Consider the following 21,826-nt stretch of genomic DNA (forward strand, 5'->3'; position numbering starts at 1 on the left):
TCGGACAAAAATTGTGTTTTTTTGAAAATACGAACTGTGATCTGCACAAAACGAACAGTATTAGATAAGTATGTGGAAATAGTCCTTCCAATCAGAAAAATAGCTTACAACCTGCGGTATATTAGGTAAAAAAAGACCATTTTTGCAAGTCGCACTATTCCTTATCCCGTGTTTAACGGAGGATTTTTCATCGATTCGAATCTCATGACCAGCATTCATGACAAATTACAGTACTGTTTCCAAAGTGAAAGGTACCGGTTGATAGAGAAAACAGTGGAGCAGGTTGATAGACATGTGTTAATGTCTAGATATCCTCGAAAAAGAGAAAAAGTAAGAAAAACTCACATTTTCAGTTTTGGCCGCCATTTTGTTTCGGTGGTAAGGAGTAGATCGAATACCCCCCTTGGAGCATGACTTCACTACAGTCACATCACAGAGAAAATTACTGACACCATGTGTAGCATACCATAAATCATAGAGTTTAAAGTAAGTTATGTTGTCTCAAAAGAACACATGGAAAGATCGAAAAAAATCCAAAAGGGAGGGCTGACTATGTATTTTGGCCTCCGTCCTTATTCCAAAACATCACAGCATTAGTGCCAAAGCATTATTAATAGTATTAAATAACAACATATTAAACTAGAAGGTGTTTTTGTCAAGAAAAACATACGTCTCCCCCCTTTGATTGTATACCTTTAGCTCTTTTGATCATTCTGTGCAGCGAAGCGGAACATGTCAGCGATACGCACAACTAGGCTTGGTACTGATCACTCCTGTGATGTTTTGTCAAAATCTAGCCAGCAGTTTTGACCTGTGAAAGCCGGACAAGATTTTTCTATTTTTATCTCTGGTGGCCATTTTGTGCAGTGAAGAGGAATGTGCCTGCGACATGCACAACTAGGGTTGGTACTGATCACTCCTGTGAAGTTTTGTTGAAATCCAGCCAGCAGTTTGACCTGTGAAAGCCGGACAAGATTTTACTATTTTTAGCTTTTGCGACCATTCTGTGCAGCGAGGCGGAACGTGTCGGCGATATGCACAACTAGGCTTGGTACTGATCACTCCTGTGATGTTTCGTCAAAATCGTGTGAAAGCCAGACATTATTTTTCTATTTTTAGCTCTGGTGGCCATTTTGTGCAGCGAAGAGGAACATGACGGCGATATGCACAACTAGGCTTGGTACTGATCACTCCTGTGAAGTTTTGTAGAAATCCAGCCAGCAGTTTAACCTGTGAAAGCCGGACAAGATTTTTCTATTTTTAGCTCTGGCCGCCATTTTGTGCAGCGAAGTGGAACGTGTCGGTGATATGCACAACTGGGGCCGATACTGATCACTCCTGTGAAGTTTTGTTGAAATCCAGCCAGCAGTTTGACCTGTGAATTAAAGCCAGGTAAGATTTTTCTATTTTTAGCTCTGCTGGCCATTTTGTGCAGCAAAGCGGAACATGCTTGCGATATGCACAACTGGGGTTGCTACTGATTACTCATGAAGTTTCCTTGAAATCCAGTCAGCAGTTTGACATGTGAAAGCCGAACTAGCTTATTCTATTTTTAGCTCTGGCGGCCATTTTGTACAGCGAAGCAGTACATGCCGGGGATATGCACAATATTTAGGGTTGGTACTGATCACTCCTGTGAAATTTCGTTGAAATCAAGTCAGTAGTTTGACCTGTTGACAAGATTTTTCTATTTTTAGCTCTGGCGGACATTTTGTGCCGCTAAGCAGAACCTGCCAGCAATATGCACAACTAGGCTTGGTACCGATCATTTCTGTGAAGCTTTGTTGAAATCCGGCCAGCAGTTTGACCTGTGAAAGCCAGACAAGCCTAATGCGGACAGACAGACAGATTGACAGACGGATGGACAATGGATGCCGGACAGTGAGAGATCACAATAGCTCACCCCAAGCACTTTGTGCTCAGGTGAGCTAAAAACACATATTGTACATAACTGTATATAAGTGAAATGATGTACTGCTTCATTTTATTTTGACAGCATGCCCAGATCTTTAATGTAAATAATGTACATACATGTAGTCCTTTTACAGATTTTTCTATATAAAAGTAAAAAAGAACTACCAGCTTCCTTGAAAGTGTGTTATTCAATGAAAATAGATGGAAAATAAGTGTAAAGGCTGTGAAATCAGGAAAATTCAGTGTAATTGTAAGTGTTTTGTGTTTATTCAAGCCTTGGAATTTAATTTAATACAAAATATATTGGATTTAACTCAAACCACAAGAAAGGTACAAGTATGCCCAATATGCATATGAAGTTTGGTTAGCCTGTATTTCATAATGACCCAGTTACAACCATTTTTGCACGACATGTGCATGTTGTTCAAAATCCTTGTACAGGATTTATCAGTTTATCACTTTTGCTGTAGACTCCAGCTATAGATAAACCCTTGGACTCTTATCAGAAATAAGTTATCAGGCATAATTCATAAAATATTGGTACCAGAGTTATGGACCTTGTGTCATATGATGTGGGTGGTAAGGTGGACAAACTATTTTAAGTTTGAATCAAATCCATTTAGCAATAACTGAGATAGAGTGAAAGTGCATCAAAACTTTAACCTGAAATTCTAAGTAAAAAGGGGGAATAATTCATGAAATATTGGTGTGAGAGTTATGGCCCTTGTGCCATATGATGTTGGTGATGATGAGGAATAACTATTTTAAGTTTGAAACAAATCCATCAAGTAATTACAGAGATAAAGTGAAAGTGCATCAAAACTTTAACCAAAGTGCGGATGCGGAAGGACGCCGACGCTGGGTCGAGTAGGACAGCTCTCCATACTTCGTATAGTCGAGTTAAAAATGAGACTCACAGACAGGTGGACGACAAGGGCAATTCTTAGTGCCCCCATTCTCCAAAAAGTTTAGGGAGCACAACAATGCATAAAAGTCTTACCATTTGGATGAAAAGGAATTGTATGAAAGCAAACTTCTGGTGGTCTCACATTGAAATTCTCATCAAACTTTATATAAAGGGTAAATGTCCCCCCTGAAATGTAAATGATAACATACAAATATATACACAACTAATATCTAAGCCCCCACTCACTGTGCAGAAATACTTTAAGTTATATCATGGCAGCATGTTTTCTAAACAAATCAAGAATTAACTAGAAGAGACTTTTGCAAAAAAGCGCATGTCTCCCCCAATGCAAAGTGGTATAGGCAAGAAGTCAATAGGAGTCAGGAGCGAAAGTCAAAGAGACACTGATGGTTGGCTGCAATAGGGATCATCTACTTGGCATGTCCAGTCATCCTGCTAAGTTTCAACACTCTTGGCCTAGTGGTTCTCAAGTCACTGTTCAGGCTCCTGTGACCTTGACCTTTGATCAAGTGACCCCAAAATAAATAGGGGTCATCTACTCTGCATGTCCAATCATCCTATTAAGTTTCAACATTCTAGGTCAAGTGGTTCTCAAGTTATTTTCCGGAAATGATTTCACATGACCAGGCCCCTGTGACCTTGACCTTTAATAGACTGACCCAAAACTCAATAGGGGTCATCTACTCTGCATGTTCAATTATCCTATGAAGTTTCAACATTCTGGATCAAGAGGTTCTCAAGTTATTGATCGGAAATGGTTATCAATGTTCAGGCCCCTGTGACCTTGACCTTTAACGGAGTGAACCCAAAATCGATCAGGGTCATCTACTATGCATGAGCAATCATCCTATGAAGTTTCAACATTCTGGGTTGAGTGGTTCTCAAGTTACTGACCGGAAATTGTTTTCCATGTTCAGGCCCCTCTGACCTTGACCTTTAATAGAGTGACCCCAAAATTAATTGGGGTCATTTACTATGTATGTCCAATTATCCTATAAAGTTTTAATATTCTGGGTCAAGAGGTTCTCAAGTTATTGATTGGAAACGGTTTTCCATGTTCAGGCCCCTGTGACCTTGACCTTTAACAGAGTGACCCCAAAATCGATAGGGGTCATCTACTCTGCATGACCAATCATCCTATTAAGTTTCAACATTCTGGGTCAAGTTGTTCTCAAGTTACTGACTGGAAATGGTTTTCAATGTTCAGGCCACTGTGACCTTGACCTTTAACAGAATGACCCCAAAATTGATAGGGGTCATCTGCTTTGCATGTACAATCATCCTATGAAGTTTCAACATTCTGGGTCAAGTGGTACTAAAGTTATTGATTGGAAATGGTTTTCAATGTTCAGGCTCCTGTGACCTTGACCTTTAACAGAGTGACCCCAAAAAACAATAGGGGTCATCTACTCTACATGACCAATCATCCTATGAAGTTTCAACATTCTGGGTCAAGTGGTTCTCTAGTTATTGATCGGAAATGGTTTTCAATGTTCAGGCCCCTGTGACCTTGACCTTTGATGGAGTGACCCCAAAATCAATAGGGGTCATCTACTCTTCATGACCAATCATCCTATTAAGTTTCAACATTTTGGGTCAAGTGGTTCTCTAGTTATTGATCGGAAATGGTTTTCAATGTTCAGGCCCCTGTGACCTTGACCTTTGATGGAGTGACCCCAACATCAATAGGGGTCATCTACTCTTCATGAACAATCATCCTATTACGTTTCAACATTCTGGGTCAAGTGGTTCTCTAGTTATTGATCGGAAATGGTTTTCAATGTTCAGGCCCCTGTGACCTTGACCTTTGATGGAGTGATCCCAACATCAATAGGGGTCATCTACTCTTCATGAACAATCATCCTATTAAGTTTCAACATTCTGGGTCAAGTGGTTCTCAAGTTATTGAACGGAAATGGTTTTCAATGTTCAGGCCCCTGTGACCTTGACCTTTGACGGAGTGACCCCAAAATCAATAGGGGTCATCTATTCTTCATGATCAATCATCCTATTAAGTTTCAACATTCTGGGTCAAGTGGTTCTCTAGTTATTGATCGGAAATGGTTTTCAATGTTCAGGCCCCTGTGACCTTGACCTTTGACAGAGTGACCCCAAAAACAATAGGGGTCGTCTACTCCAGCAGCCCTACAACCCTATGAAATTTGAAGGTTCTAGGTCAAATGGTTCTCCAGTTATTGCTCGGAAATGAAGTGTGACGGACGGACGGAAGGACAGGGCAAAAACAATATGTCTCCCCCAGAAGGGGGAGAAATAATAATTCTTGAAGCAGGTCAAAATAAATGGTTCAAATTCTAGCTTGCAAACTGATGAAATACAGTTGATAAAAAGGCAGATTTTCAACTTTCAATTTGTGCAATAAGTGTTTTTTTTTCAACTAGCTAAATAAGGCGATTGATGCTCCACAAAACTACTGTTTTTTTTTTTTCAACTAGCTAAATAAGGCAATTGATGCTCCATGAAACTACTGTTTTTTTTTTCAACTAGCTAAATAAGGCGATTGATGCTTCACGAAACTACCGTAGCATAAGGGGCATTTCAGTCATGGAGAGTGTGTTAAGGCGAAATGTAGTCAGCAAAACTTGTGGTTCTTTAACACTGCACTCCCTGATCTTTCTGATCTCTTATCAAAATGTAAAGTATCAAGTCAATACCTTACATAGTATTCAAATTAAGGTTTTCAAATGGACCTAATTCACTCACCTGAAGAAAACCTTAACCATCTGACTTTGCTTCCAACTAGATTTGGTGAAAATCCTTTAAGCTTTATATAAAGTTATATCCAGAAAGCAAAGATTGCCAAAAAAACTTAAAGTATGGTAGGGGCATAATTCTGTCAAAAATACAATTAGAGTTATGGGGATTGTAACCACATAATTATGCAGATGATGATTATAAAAAAAATACTTTTATATTCAAGTCATTATCTTTTAAAGTACCAAAGATATGTCTATAAAAGAAGCTTTCGAAAAAAATTTAACAAGAAAATAATTCAAGTATAACAACTTGGTTACCTTGAACTTGGGTATAATGGGCCCAGCCCCTGCGCAAACTTTGTTTGTATGCAGGACAATGTTTATGTGAAGTTACAGTAAGATATAAGAAATAGTAACAAAGATATGACAGAAAAAACAAAGGTTGCCAAAAAACTTTAACCTTAAAAATAACCTAAGTATAACACCTTGGTGACCTTGACCTTGTGTATAATGAGCCCAACCCCTGCATATGCTTGTTTTGTATGCTGGATAATGTTTATGTGAACTTACAGTAAGATATAAGCAATAGTAACAAAGATTATGACTGAAAAACAAAGGTTGCCGAAAAACTTCAACCTTAAAATTAAAAAAGTATAACACCTTGGTGACCTTGACCTTGGGCACAACGGGTCCAGCCCATGCACATACTTTGTTTGCATGCTTAACAATGTTAATGTGAAGTTACAGTGAGATATAAGCAATAGTAACAAAGAAAAACAAAGGTTGCCGAAAACCTTTAACCAAGAAAGCTCACTCCAACGCCAATGTCAATGCCAACGCGGGGGCGTGTAGAGTAGCACCCCTATTCTCCGAATAGTGGAGCTAAAAATGAATTCTCTACATGGCTGCAAAAGCAGAAAAAGCAAATTTTGGCCCTTTAAGGGGTCATAACTCCGGAAACCAATGATGGGATCTGGCCTGAGTTTTCGAAAGGAACCAAGATATTATGCCAATACAAGTTGCGTGCATTGCGTTTGATTAAAATCGATTGCAAATTGTGGTCTTTATCATGTTCAGAAGCCAAAATAGCAAATTTTGGCACTTTAAGGAGCCATAACTCTGGAACCAATGATGGGATTCGGCCAGTTTTCAAAAGGAACCAAGATACTATGCCAATACAAGTTGTATGCAAGTTTGATTAAAATCGATTGCAAAATGTGGTCTCTATCGTGTTTACAAGAAATTGTGGACGGATGACAGACGAAGGGCGATCACATCACCTTTGGTAGGCTAAACAAGAGCTGTCGGATGACAGAGCGCTCGACTATTTGAAGAATTGATTGAAGAATGGGGTCAAAATATTACCACAGATTTTCAGACAAAAGAAACAAGAAGCTGCGTTCAATAAACGCTTGATGCCCCAAGCGGCATCCTTGTCGATAGATTTTGCACCTAAGTCCAAAACGAGGTCAAGGTCAAACTGAGGTCAGGTGATGTTTGAAGATGAGGAATGGTCACAGTTTACATCTGCATTATTATCAATTCATTCTTGTAAGGGGTATTGATGCTAGACGAAACCCATTCCCAAGTCCCATTTGGTTAACCAAGAGATGGCCCATATAAAGCAACCTAAGTCCAAAATGAGGTCAAGGTCAAGGTCATCAGGTGATGTCTGAAGATAAGGAATGGTCACAGGTTATATCTGCATAAGTATCAAGTCATTCTAGTAAGGGGTATTGATGCTAGATGAAACAGTCCCATTTGGTTAACCTCGTATGGAAGAACGGACGGACAGGACAATCACTATATGCCTTCCGCATCAGTAGATGCTGAGGGCATAAAAAATAAATTAGACAAACCACATTCCTACGTTCCTGTATTTGTGGGTTTTGATAAGTCTTGCACTAAATGGCAATGTGTGACCATGATTGTAATGAAATGTTCAAAGTTTCAAAGTCAAACAGTTTAATCAAAATATGGAATGGTATAACTGATTTCCAAGTCCAAAAAGGGCCATAATTCAGCCAAAATAGTTGTCAGAATTATGTAATCTTGCCTGCAGATGGAAATCATGATGATAAACAAGTGTTCAAAGTTTAAAAGCCATATGTCAAATAATTTTGACAAAACGTAGACTTGTATGAAAACAGAACCAATTTCCAAGTCCAAAAAGGGCCATAATTCAGCCAAAATAAATGACAGAGTTATGTACTCTTGCCTACAGATAGAGACTATAATACTGAACAAGTGATAAAAGTTTCAAAGCCATATGTCAAACACTTTAAACAAAATATGAACTGGTACGAAAAACTTAACCAAGATTTCTAAGTCAAAAGGGGCCATAATTCAGCCTAAATCCTTGATGGAGTTATGTACTCTTGCCTATAACTGGACATGGTGATGGAAACAAGTGTTGAAAGTTTCAAAGCTTTATCTCAAAAGACTTTGTCAAAATGTGGACTGATACGAAAAACTTAACCAAGATTTCTAAGTCAAAAGGGGCCATAATTCAGCCAAAATCTTTGATGGAGTTATGTGCTCTTGCCTATAACTGGACATGGTGATGGTAAACAAGTGTTGAAAGTTTCAAAGCTTTATCTCAAAAGACTTTGTCAAAATATGAACCGGTACGAAAAACTTAACCAAGATTTGTAAGTCGAAAGGGGCCATAATTCAGCCAAAATCCTTGATGGAGTTATACATATATATACTCTTGCCTATAACTGGACATGGTGATGGTAAACAAGTGTTGGAAGTTTCAAAGCTTTACCTCAAAAGACTTTGTTAAAATATGAACTGGTACGAAAAACTTAACCATGATTTCTAAGTCAAAAGGGGCCATAAATCAGCCAAAATCCTTGATGGAGTTATGTGCTCTTGCCTATAACTGGACATGGTGACGGAAAACAAGTGTTGAAAGTTTCAAAGCTTTATCTCAAAAGACTTTGTCAAAATGTGGACTGGTACAAAAAACTTAACCAAGGTGTGATGCCAATGCTGACGCCGTGGTGAGTAGGATAGCTCTACTTATTCTTCGAATAGTAGAGCTAAAAACAAGAAAGTAGGTCAGTAGGTCAAGGTCGCAGTCAAGTGACCCCTAATTATTTGGGGTCACAAGGTAATTATAATTAAACAGTCCAGGAAATATGATCAGATAATTTTTGAAGTATTTTTTCCTATAGTGGGATATATTCTCGGTGCCAAATGTTTTTTAAGAGTTTTGAATTCACAGTGATTTCTCGGAAACTACTTCGACCGCGAATTATAAACCTTGTTTGTAAACAAAAGAAAGGAAAGTCACTCTTCCTACACATGCAAATAATATCAAACACGCAAATAAGTCTGTCATTGTTGTCTGAATAGAGACGCATATAGCGTATGATACTAGTAATAATTCAACACTTGTGCAAAATTTAGTTCTGTAGTGCATTGAAATAATCTCACCATTGTTTTACTAATACTAAATCACGTATAGAAACGCATGGTAGGTAGCTCCTTATGAGGTACTCGTACAAACCCCATGTTTATATTTAATTCAGCAATTACAATGAAAATGAATAAAAATAGAATCTCACTCACTCACAAAGCTTATTATTTGACTGATTCAATACACATGACGAGTTGTACACATACAATTTCCGTTTTTTTTATGAACATGTTTGTGCACATTTGATTCTTGTGTTCCTGGTGTTACGTGCATTCTAGTCTACGAAAATATTATAGAAAATGGCTACATAAAGGGAAGTGCGGTACTAAAAGGCTGCCTTTAATAATTTTGCAGGATCCAAAGAAATTAAATGATGAAGAAAAGACAAATGCAATTATCAAAAATTGATTTGTAACTTATAACCACAATATAACAATACCATGTTTTCACACCTTTATTTCTCATGTGCAGAATTCCTATATTTATAGGATTGAAGCAATTACTGATAAAGGGAATAGACGATAAACACTAGATCACCCTGTCATTGCCCGTCCCTTGGTGAAATGTGTATGTTCGCGGTAACAAAAAATTGCGGTGTTTAGATTTCGCGCTGTCATGTTGCCCGCGAATATAGTGAAAATTAAACCTCTGTGAATATAACCCGCTATACAATAACTCAGATAAAAACTAAGTGACCCTGGGGGTGGGGGGGTCTTTAAATGGACCCTGGGTCATGATTTGAACAACCTTAGTAAAGGACCGCTAGACAGTGCACATGTAAAATATCTAAGCTCTCACAGTGCCTCTCAGTTTAAAACAAGAACATTTTTTTTATCCTAGGCCCAAGCGTTCTCAAGTTATCGTCCGGAACAGTTAAACTGTTTCAACAGGGGTCATTTGCTGGTCATGATCAACCTCCCTATCAAGTTTTGTGATCCTAGGCCCAAATGTTTTCAAGTTATCGTCCGGAAACGGTTTAACTATTCCAGGTCACAGTGACCTTGACCTTAAACCTACCGATCTCAAAATCAATAGGAGTCATCTGCTGGTGACATTAACCTCGCTATCAACTTCCATAATCTTAGGTTCAAGGGTTCTTGAGTTATCATCAGGAAATCATTTAACTGTTCCAGGTCACTGTGATCTTGACCTTAAATCTACTGAACTCAAAATCAATAGGAGTCAACTGCTGGTCATGACCAACCTCCCTATCAACTTCCATGATCCTAGGTCAAAGGGTTCTTTAGTTATCATCTGGATCACTATGGTCACTATGACTTTGACCTCTGATCTACTGATCTCAAAATCAATAGGGGTCATCTGCTGGCTATGACCAACCTCCCTATCAACTTTTCTGACCGTCGGCCCAAGCGTTCTTGAGTTATCCTCCGGAAACTGTTTAACTATTCCAGATCACTGTAACCTTGACCTTTGCACTACTGATCTGAAAATCAATAGGGGACATCTCCTGGTTATGATCAACCTCCCTATCAACTTTCACGATCATAGGCCAAAGCATTCTTGAGTTATCATCCGGAAACTGATTGGTCTACATACCGACTGACATCTGCAAAACAATATACCCTACCTTTTTCGAAGGGGAGTTGTGGGCATAAAAATCAAGAATAGAATGTGGCCTCTAGAATGTCAACAAGATTTTTCTGGGATGGGATGGGATGGGATTGGGATTGGGATTGGGATTGGGATTGGGATTTGGACGGGACGGGACGGGACGGGACAGGACAGGAGGCGAGTCGAGGCGAGGCGAGGCCAGACAAGACGAGACGAGATAGATAGATAGATAGATTTCAGTATTATTAATATATGCATAAAACATGGTAAAACAAATCAACATACATGATAACACAATAAAACAAAAAACATGTACGAGACGAGAAACTAAGTCAATGCATCATACCTAGGATAACAAGAGGGTCATTGACCCTTAAGCGCTCACCTGTGCACAAAGCTTCAAGTGTGCTCCCTATCAATTTTCATGATCCTAGGCCCAGGCATTCTCAAGTTATCATCCAGAAACCGTTAAACTGTTCCAAGTCATTATGACCTTGACCTTTGACCTACTGACCTCAAAGTATAACTTGACCTGTATTTCATGATGTTACACCTGTGTACCAAAATTTATGATCCTAGGCCCAAGCGTTCTCAAGTTATCATCCGGAAACCATTTAACTGTTCCGAGTAACTGTGCCCTTGACCTTTGACCTACAGACCTCAAAGTCGAACTTGACCTGCATTTCATGATGTTACATCTGTGTACCAAAATTTATGATCCTAGGCCCAAGCATTCTCGAGTTATCATCCAGAAACTGTTTAACTGTTCTGAGTCACTGTGACATACTTAGCTTACATACAAAAACTTAACCAAAAACTGCTAAGTCGAAAAAGGGGCATAATTTTGTAAAAATGCAAAGTAGAGTTACGTAACCTGTGCATTACATGTCAGATCATGACAGTGAACAAGTGTGTGAAGTTTCAATCCATTCCAATTAGTGGATACTAACATACCAGCTTACATACAACAAGAGGGTCATTGATCCTGAAGTGCTCACCTGTGCACAAGGCTTCAAATGTGTTTGTATAAGTACAGAGTCTAAGGTTTCTTCTATGTTAGCCTATATTATATACATGTCACACACACACTTATGAACTTAGGGCAATAATTTGAACAATTATGGTAGAAATTACAAATCTGATATCACATGCCAAATATCAAGGCTCTAGCTATTATTGATTCAGAGAAGAAGAGTGATCACGCCCCCTGGCAGCCATGTTTCCTGACGCATCGGAATAATTTGAACAATCTTGGTAGAAGGTCACACAAGAACCATTTGTGTACAATTATTTTAAAATCGGGCTTGCAGTTTCAAACAAGATTTTTAAAGTTTCCACTATATACATATATTATAGGGAAAAGTGGCCGATGATGATGCCCTCTGGGAGCCATGTTTTTTGACAAATCAAAATAATTTGAACAATCTTGATAGAGGGTCACACATGGACCATTTGTGTAAAATTATTCTAAAATCGGGCTAGCAGTTTCACACAAGAAGATTTTTAAAGTTTCCACTATATACATATAGGGAAAATTGACCACGCCCTCTGGCGGCCATGTTTTTTGATGAATCAAAATAATTTGAACAATCTTGGTAGAAGGTCACACAATGACCATTTGTGTAAAATTATTCTAAAATTGGGCCAGCAGTTTCACACAAGAAGATTTTTAAAGTTTCCACTATATACATATTGGGAAAAGTGACCACGCACTCTGGGGGCCATGTTTTTTGACAAAACAAAATAATTTGAACAATCTTGGTAGAGGGTCACACAAGGACCATTTGTGTAAAATTATTCTAAAATCGGGCAAGCAGTTTCATACAAGAAGATTTTTAAAGTTTCCACTATATACATATAGGGAAAAGTGACCAAGCCCTCTAGTGGCCATGTTTTTTGACGAATCGGTATAATTTGAACAATCTTGGTAGAGGGTGACATAAGGACCATGTTTTCTATTTTTAGCCCTGGCAGCCCCTATGTGCAACCAAGCAGAACCGTTTGAACAAGTTTGGTAGAGGACCACCCATGGAACATCATGGTCAAGTTTCATCAAAATCCATTCATTGGTTTTGGAGGAGATGTTGTTTAAACACAAATGTTGATGATGGACAGACAACTTGATGGATGGACGCACGCACGCACAATGGACACAGCATGATCACAATAGCTCACCATGAGCACTTTGCTCAGGTGAGCTAAAAACTTAACCAAAAACTGCTAAGTCGAAAAAGGGGCATAATTTTGTAAAAATGCAAAGTAGAGTTATGTAAGCTGTGCATTACATGTCAGATCATGACAGTGAACAAGTGTATGATGTTTCAATCCATTCTGAGATACCAGCTTACACATATAAAACCTTAACAAAAAATTTCTAAGTCGAAAAAGGGGCATAATTTTGTAAAAAAACAAAATAGAGTTATAAAACCTGTGCAATGTCAGTCAGTTTATCACAGTGAATAAGTGTGTGAAGTTTCAATCGATTCCCATAAGTGGTTACTGAGATACCAGCTTACATTACAAAAACTTAAACCAAATCAGGATGCCGACGCAGACGCCAACGCATGAGTAAGTCCAATAGCTCTACCTATTCTTTGAATAGTCAAGCTAAAAACTGCTGAGTCGAAAAAGGGGCATAATTTTGTAAAAATGCAAAGTAGAGTTATGGAACTTGTGCACTGTAAGTCAGTTTATCATAGTGAATAAGTGTGAGAAGTTTCAATCCATTCCCATTAGTGGTTACTGAGACACCAGTTTACATACAAAAACTTTACCAAATTGGGACGCAGACGCGGACGCCGACACCGATGCATGGGTGAGTCCAATAGCTCTACCTATTCTTTGAATAGTCGAGCTAAAAATCTTATATTATTATGACACCAAATGTAATACACACCTTTAAATACATCTACAGAAACCAGTTTTAAAAGGATATTCACTTTACTATTTGGCTGGAAAATCAAAAATACATAATTATATATACTATATGTATTCTTTTTTTTTGTGTACAAAACTTATTTCATTCGAATTTTGACATTTTATGAACCAATAAGCTCCTCAGACATAATAAAGGTCATTTAGTTGCACAAACATGAGGTATATCATTTGACTAGACAGGTTAATATTATTTTACATGTACATGTATCTCTTCAAACTACAAACAGGCTGAATTAACATTGTATCTATCATTTACTTGCACAGATATTATGCTTATATTTAGCTGGACAGTCATAATGTGTATCATTTAGCTGTACAGACAATATATTCTTGCCTACCTATCGGGGGAAAGTATACATTTATCCAAGCACGCGCCGGGGATAGATATTCCTGTCTTTCCCTAGGGAAAAACCTTGTCTAAAATAGCGTGCACTAAGGTGACGTCACATAGTACTGGTACCATTGTGACATCATAAACTTTATTAATAATGTCAGGAAATACCAAAAACCTATTTGTCTCAACGATCTATTTTGAAAATGATAGGCAAGAAAAATGATCTAACATGTCTGCCTGTGTAAGACAGCTGTTTTCCCTACCCTCGGGACAGCATGGATAAAAAACCTCGCTAACGCTCAGTTTTCCATTCCGCACTGTCTCTCGGGTAGGGAAAACCCCGTCTTACACAGGCAGGCATGAAAGATCCTTATAAGTATAACAAGAGCTCGTCGAACATGAAATGCCCTCCTCGATGCATTCAGTAATTGCACAAGGAACAGAAATTATATGCTCACTGTAAACAAAAGTTCTACCGTTCTGGTTCAATCTGACCTTGACCTTTAACCTATTAACCTAACAAGAGATCACAGAGTGATCTTGGCACCCACCACTGAGCCCTTTTTGAATGTTCCAAATTTCAAGACTAGCTCAAGGTCAAAATCAAGGTCAAATTTCATATCGGTACAAAACACTTTGTATGTGGTCAAAATTTGAAGCTGTAGCTTCAGAAATGTGAAGGTAGGTCACTAGGTCAATCTCAAGATCAAAGTTCATTTCGGTACACAAAACCATGCATGGGGTTCAAATCTGAAGGCTGTAGTTTGAGAAATGTGAAAGTAGGTCACTAGGTCAAAATCAAGGTCAAATTTTATTTCAAAACACAAAACTGTGCGCGTGGTCCAAATTTGAAGCATGTACCTTCAGAAATGTGAAAGTAGGTCACTAGGTCAATCTCAAGATCAAAGTTCATTTCGGTATACGAAACTATGCTTGTGGTTCAAATTTGAAGGCTGTAGCTTGAGAAATGTGAAAAAAGGTCACTAGGTCAAAATCAAGGTCATATTTTATTTCGGAACACAAAACTAAGCATGTGGTCCAAATTTGAAATCTGTAGCTTCAAAAATGTGAAAGAGGTCACTAGGTCAATAACAAGGTCAAAGTTTGTTTCGGTACACAAACCTATGCATGTGGTCCAAATTTGAAGGCTGTAGCTACAGAAATGTGAAAGTAGGTCACTAGGTCAAGATCAAGGTCAACTCATGTCAAGCTTCATCTTGCCACTCAAAACTATACATGTGGTCCAAATTTGAATGATGTAGGTTATGGACATGAAGATTCTAAGTTTTTTGCCTAAAGTCTTTATGAACCATGTGACCCCCGGGGCGGGGCCATATTTGACCCTAGAGGGATAATTTGAACAAACTTGGTAGAGAACCACTAGATGATGCTACATTACAAATATCAAAGCCCTAGTCTTTGTGGTTTGGTCAAGAAGATTTTCAAAGTTTTCCCCTATATAAGTCCATATAAACCATGTGACCCCCAGGGCGGGGCCATATTTGACCCTAGGGGAATAATTTGAATAATCTTAGTAGAGGACCACTAGATGATGTCATATACAAAATATCAGAGCCCTAGGCCCTGTGGTTTTGGACAAGAGGTTTTTCAAAGTGTTTTCCTATATAATTCTATATAAACCATGTGACCTCTGGAGTGGGACCATATTTGACCCCAGGGAAATAATCTGAACAATCTTGGTAGCGGACGACTAGATTTTGCTACATACCAAATATCAAAGCCCTAGGCCCTGTGGTTTTTGACAAGAAGATCAGAAACTGTTCAACTGTTCCTGGCCAATGTGACCTTTACCTTTGACCTAATGACCTCAAAATCGATAGGGGTCATCTGCTGGTCATGACCAACCTCACTATCAATTTTCCTGACACTAGGCCCAAACGTTCTTGAGTTATTGCCCGGAAACCATTTTCCTGTTCCTGGTCACTGTGTCCTTGACCTTTGACATACTGACCTCAAAATCAATAGGGGTCATCTGCTGGTCATGAACAACCTCCCTATAAACTTTCATGACCCTAGGCCTTAGTGTTCTTGAGTTATCATCCGGAAACCGTTTAACTGTTCAGGGTCACTGTGACCTTGACCTTTAACATACTGACCTCAAAATCATTAGGGGTCATCTGCTGGTCATGACCAACCTCCCTATCAACTTTCATGATCCTAAGCCCAAGTGTTATTGAGTTATCATCCGGAAACTGTTTAACTATTCAGGGTCACTGTGACCTTGACCTTTGACATACAGACCTCAAAATCAATAGGGGTCATCTGCTGGTGATGATCAACCTCCCTATCAACTTTCATGATCCTAGGCCCAAGCGTTCTTCAGTTATCATCCGGAAATGGATTGGTCTACATTCTGACCGACTGACATCTGCAAAACAATATACCTCTCCTTCTTCGAAGGGGGGCATACTAATTCATAAGCTGTACAGACATTGTATGTACCATCTGGCTCCATAAACATTATATGTATTATCTTGCTGCACATACATGTATCATTAGCTGCCTAAACATTATATGTATCAATAGCTTCATATATATTATATTTCAATAGCTGCACAAACATTGCATTTCATCTGCATAAACATTATATGTAAAATTAACTGCACAAACACTGTATGTATAACTAGCTGCACAACCATTATATGTAACTTTTACCCGCATAAACAGTATATAAATCATCTGGCTGCACAAACATAAGTATCATCTGGCTGCACAGACAATATGTCTATATTATCTGCAAAGACATTATGTGTATCATCTGGCTGCACAAACATTATGTGTATCATTATCTGCACAGATATTATGTGTATCATCTGGCTGCACAGATATTATGTGTATCATCTGGCTGCACAGACATTATGTGTATCATCTGGCTGCACAAACATTATGTGTATCATTATCTGCACAGACATTATGTGTATCATCTGGCTGCACAGACATTATGTGTATCATCTGGCTGCACAGATATTATGTGTATCATCTGGCTGCACAGACATTATGTGTATCATTATCTGCACAGACATTATGTGTATCATTATCTGCACAGACATTATGTGTACCATCTGGCTGCACAAACATTATGTGTATCATCTGGCTGCACAGACATTATGTGTATCATCTGGCTGCACAAACATTATGTGTATCATTATCTGCACAGACATTATGTGTATCATTATCTGCACAGACATTATGTGTATCATTATCTGCACAGATATTATGTGTATCATCTGGCTGCACAAACATTATGTGTATCATTATCTGCACAGACATTATGTGTATCATTATCTGCACAGACATTATGTGTATCATCTGGCTGCACAAACATTATGTGTATCATTATCTGCACAGACATTATGTGTATCATCTGGCTGCACAAACATTATGTGTATCATTATCTGCACAAACATTATGTGTATCATTATCTGCACAGACATTATGTGTATCATTATCTGCACAGACATTATGTGTATCCTCTGGCTGCACAGACATTATGTGTATCATCTGGCTGCACAGACATTATGTGTATCATCTGGCTGCACAAACATTATGTGTATCATTATCTGCACAGACATTATGTGTATCATTATCTGCACAGATATTATCTGTATCATCTGGCTGCACAGATATTATCTGTATCATCTGGCTGCACAGACATTATGTGTATCATTATCTGCACAGATATTATGTGTATCATCTGGCTGCACAGATATTATGTGTATCATCTGGTTGCACAGACATTATGTGTATCATCTGGCTGCACAAACATTATGTGTATCATTATCTGCACAGATATTATGTGTATCATCTGGCTGCACAGACATTATGTGTATCATCTGGCTGCACAGATATTATGTGTATCATCTGGCTGCACAGACATTATGTGTATCATTATCTGCACAGATATTATGTGTATCATCTGGCTGCACAGATATTATGTGTATCATCTGGCTGCACAGACATTATGTGTATCATCTGGCTGCACAGACATTATGTGTATCATCTGGCTGCACAGATATTATGTGTATCATCTGGCTGCACAGATATTATGTGTATCATCTGCCTGCACATACATTATGTGTATCATCTGGCTGCACAGACATTATGTGTATCATCTGGCTGCACAGACATTATGTGTATCATCTGGCTGCACAGACATTATGTGTACCATCTGGCTGCACAAACATTGTGTGTTTCATCTGGCTGCACAGACATTATGTGTATCATCTGGCTGCACAAACATTATGTGTATCATCTGGCTGCACAGACATTATGTGTATCATCTTGCTGCACAGACATTATATGTATCATTATCTGCACAGACATTATGTGTATCATCTGGCTGCACAAACATTATGTGTATCATCTGGCTGCACAGACATTATGTGTACCATCTGGCTGCACAGACATTATATGTATCATCTGGCTGCACAGACATTAAGTGTATCATCTGGCTGCACAGACATTAAGTGTATCATTATCTGCACAGACATTAAGTGTATCATCTGGCTGCACAGACATTATGTGTATCATCTGGCTGCACAAACATTATGTGTATCATCTGGCTGCACAGACATTATGTGTATCATCTGGCTGCACAGACATTATGTGTGTCATCTGGCTGCACAGACATTATGTGTGTCATCTGGCTGCACAGACATTATGTGTGTCATCTGGCTGCGCAGACATTATGTGTATCATCTGGCTGCGCAGACATTATGTGTATCATCTGGCTGCGCAGACATTATGTGTACCATCTGGCTGCGCAGACATTATGTGTATCATCTGGCTGCACAGACATTATGTGTATCATCTGGCTGCACAGACATTATGTGTATCATCTGGCTGCACAGACATTAAGTGTATCATCTGGCTGCACAGACATTTTGTGTATCATCTGGCTGCACAGACATTATGTGTATCATTATCTGCACAGACATTCAGTGTATCATCTGGCTGCACAGACATTATGTGTACCATCTGGCTGCACAGACATTATATGTATCATCTGGCTGCACAGACATTATGTGTATCATCTGGCTGCACAGACATTATGTGTATCATCTGGCTGCACAGACATTATGTGTATCATCTGGCTGCACAGACATTATGTGTATCATCTGGCTGCACAGACATTATGTGTATCATCTGGCTGCACAGACATTATGTGTATCATCTGGCTGCACAGACATTATGTGTATCATTATCTGCACAAACATTAAGTGTATCATCTGGCTGCACAGACATAAAGTGTATCATCTGGCTGCACACACATTAAGTGTATCATCTGGCTGCATAGACATTATATGTATTATTATCTGCACAGACATATGTATCATCTGGCTGCACAGACATGAGTATCATCTGGCAGCACAGACATTATATGTATTATTAGCTGCACAAACATTATGTGTATCATCTGGCTGCACAGACATTATATGTATCATCTGGCTGCACTGACATTATATGTATCATCTGGCTGCACAGACATTATATGTATTATTAGCTGCACAGACATTAAGTGTATCATCTGGTTGCACAGACATTATGTGTATCATCTGGCTGCACAGACATTATGTGTATCATCTGGCTGCACAAACATTATGTTTATCATCTGGCTGCACAGACATTATGTGTATCATCTAGCTGCACTGACATTATGTGTATCATCTGGCTGCACAGACATTATGTGTATCATCTGGCTGCACAGACATTATATGTATCATGTGGCTGCACAGACATTAAGTGTATCATCTGGCTGCACAGACATTATGTGTATCATTATCTGCACAGACATTAAGTGTATCATCTGGCTGCACAGACATTAAGTGTATCATCTGGCTGCACAGACATTATGTGTATCATCTGGCTGCACACACATGAAGTGTATCATCTGGCTGCACAGACATTATATGTATTATTATCTGCACAGACGTATGTATCATCTGGCTGCACAGACATGAGTATCATCTGGCTGCACAGATATTATATGTATTATTAGCTGCACAAACATTATGTGTATTATCTGGCTGCACAGACATTATATGTATCATCTGGCTGCACTGACATTATATGTATCATCTGGCTGCACAGACATTATATGTATTATTAGCTGCACAGACATTATATGTATCATCTGGCTGCACAAACAAGACAAATATACACCAGACCTGTAAGTATATAAAACTTACATCATTTTAGTTATGAGATCTGATGAATCATTCATACATGTATCTTCATTGGCAAAAATTTATTTCCACTGTAAAGTTTTTATTAAATTTACATATCCATTTAACTGTATTAGTACATTATATTTACACATGTATACCTATAGAAACTATTAAACAAGTGTTGAGATCTGATAAGCAGTTCACTTACTAGACAAGCACTTATCACTCAGATACACTTGAGAACCTTAAACATCATTCATTCAGGATGATATCTGTATATATGTGGGATATTAAGATCATAATATGAGTGATATGATATTCACCTCTAAGCTTGAAAGTCAGTTTACATTTTTTGTTGTGGTCTACTACTACTTCAGTTGTCTAGAATGAAGTAGCACCCTTTTTTTATTCCTGGTTTTACTTGATACTTTTCAAGATCTTTTTCATTGTTTATTTTAACAGTTTCATTTAAGAGTTTTGATGTATATGTTTCACTGAAACTCCAAGACCCCTGTACATTTGTTGTGTTATCTCCATGCATCAGATTCTTCCTTGTCTTAAATGCTAAATTCATTCTGTGCATGGTGAGGTCCTCATTAAGATATATGTTATATGCCTTTTAAGTTTGGTCGATATGTGGATTTATCGACCCGATAAAAGCGATATAGGCCTCGGGCGCACCTCACTAAAAAGCAATAATTGTATAATATTTTTATTCTTCAACACATTTCTAGACTTTATAAACTCAGATTTGGCATCTCTGGACATGAATTGAACCAATATTTCTGTAACTTTATCTGCTTTGTGTTGACCAACCCTGTGTGATTTACTTATATCATGTTTCGTGATTCTTGCTCCACATTTTGTAGCTATATCTAACACAATATCATTTGTGATTTCTCATTTGTTCTCTTTGCAGTTGCCAATTCTTACATTATTTCTTCTGCTATATTTCAGATAGTTACAAAAATTGTCCACAACAGTTTTGGTCCTACATTAAATCAAGAAAGCAGGATTTTGGTGTCGCCCCACATAAGAACAAGGATGGCTTCTTTCACAGCGAGTCGAAAACAAAGGCGGAGATCCTAAACAACCAGTTTAGGTTCTTTTTCACTCAAGAGGACACAACGCACATACTGGACAAGGGACCTAGCCCTCATCCACCTATGGAGGACATCACAGTACACCCAAAAGGAGTCCGGAAACAGTTTACAAATCTGAATCTACACAAGGCCATGGATCCTGACTTGATTCCCACCTCCATACTCAAACTAGCTGCTAATGAACTCACCCCTGTTCTAGCCAGACTATACCAGCAGTCCTTGGATACAGGCATGGTACCAAATGATTGGCATGATGCACTAGTCGTTTCAGTCTTCAAGAAGGGCGAAAAACACCTGTCATCCAATTACCGACCTGTCTCCTTGACGTCTGTAGTGTGCAAGGTCCTACAGCATATCGTGTACAGCTCGGCAATGCGATTCTTCGACCAGCACCGCATACTCACAAAGTCACAGCATGGTTTTCAGGTCAGATGATCCTGTGAATCCCAGCTGCTGTGGACAATCCAAACCATTGGCAGTAAACTTCTTGACTTTGCAAAGGCGTTCACCTGTGCCTTTTGCACAAGTAACAGTACTACTGAGTGAGAGGGAAGACACTACGCTGGATAGAGGCTTTCCTCAGCAACCGCAAGCAACAGGTCCTCCTGGAAGGCGAGAAATCAACTCAGGCAGATGTCGTCTCTGGTGTGCCCCAGGGAACTGTTTTGGGTCCACTACTTTTTCTCATCTATATCAGCGACCTACCAAA

At 38.7% G+C, this 21,826-nt stretch overlaps 1 protein-coding gene across 6 annotated transcripts in view; it reads right to left on the reverse strand.

Annotated features, from left to right (window-relative positions):
• LOC128556013 (ubiquitin-conjugating enzyme E2 U-like) overlaps positions 1-21,826 on the reverse strand; it is a 247,655-nt gene that overhangs the window by 92,341 nt on the left and 133,488 nt on the right. For 5 of the 6 annotated variants that reach the window (XM_053539904.1, XM_053539900.1, XM_053539901.1 and 2 more), the window contains exon 4: positions 2,915-3,007. The exons of the other annotated variant lie outside the window; for it this stretch is intronic. In XM_053539904.1, the coding sequence (XP_053395879.1) occupies positions 2,915-3,007 (93 nt within the window). The remainder of the gene's footprint in view (positions 1-2,914; positions 3,008-21,826) is intronic. 6 annotated transcript variants of the gene reach the window in all.

Source organism: Mercenaria mercenaria, chromosome 3 (genome assembly GCF_021730395.1).
Source record: "Mercenaria mercenaria strain notata chromosome 3, MADL_Memer_1, whole genome shotgun sequence".
Classification (NCBI taxonomy): Eukaryota; Metazoa; Mollusca; class Bivalvia; order Venerida; family Veneridae; genus Mercenaria; species Mercenaria mercenaria.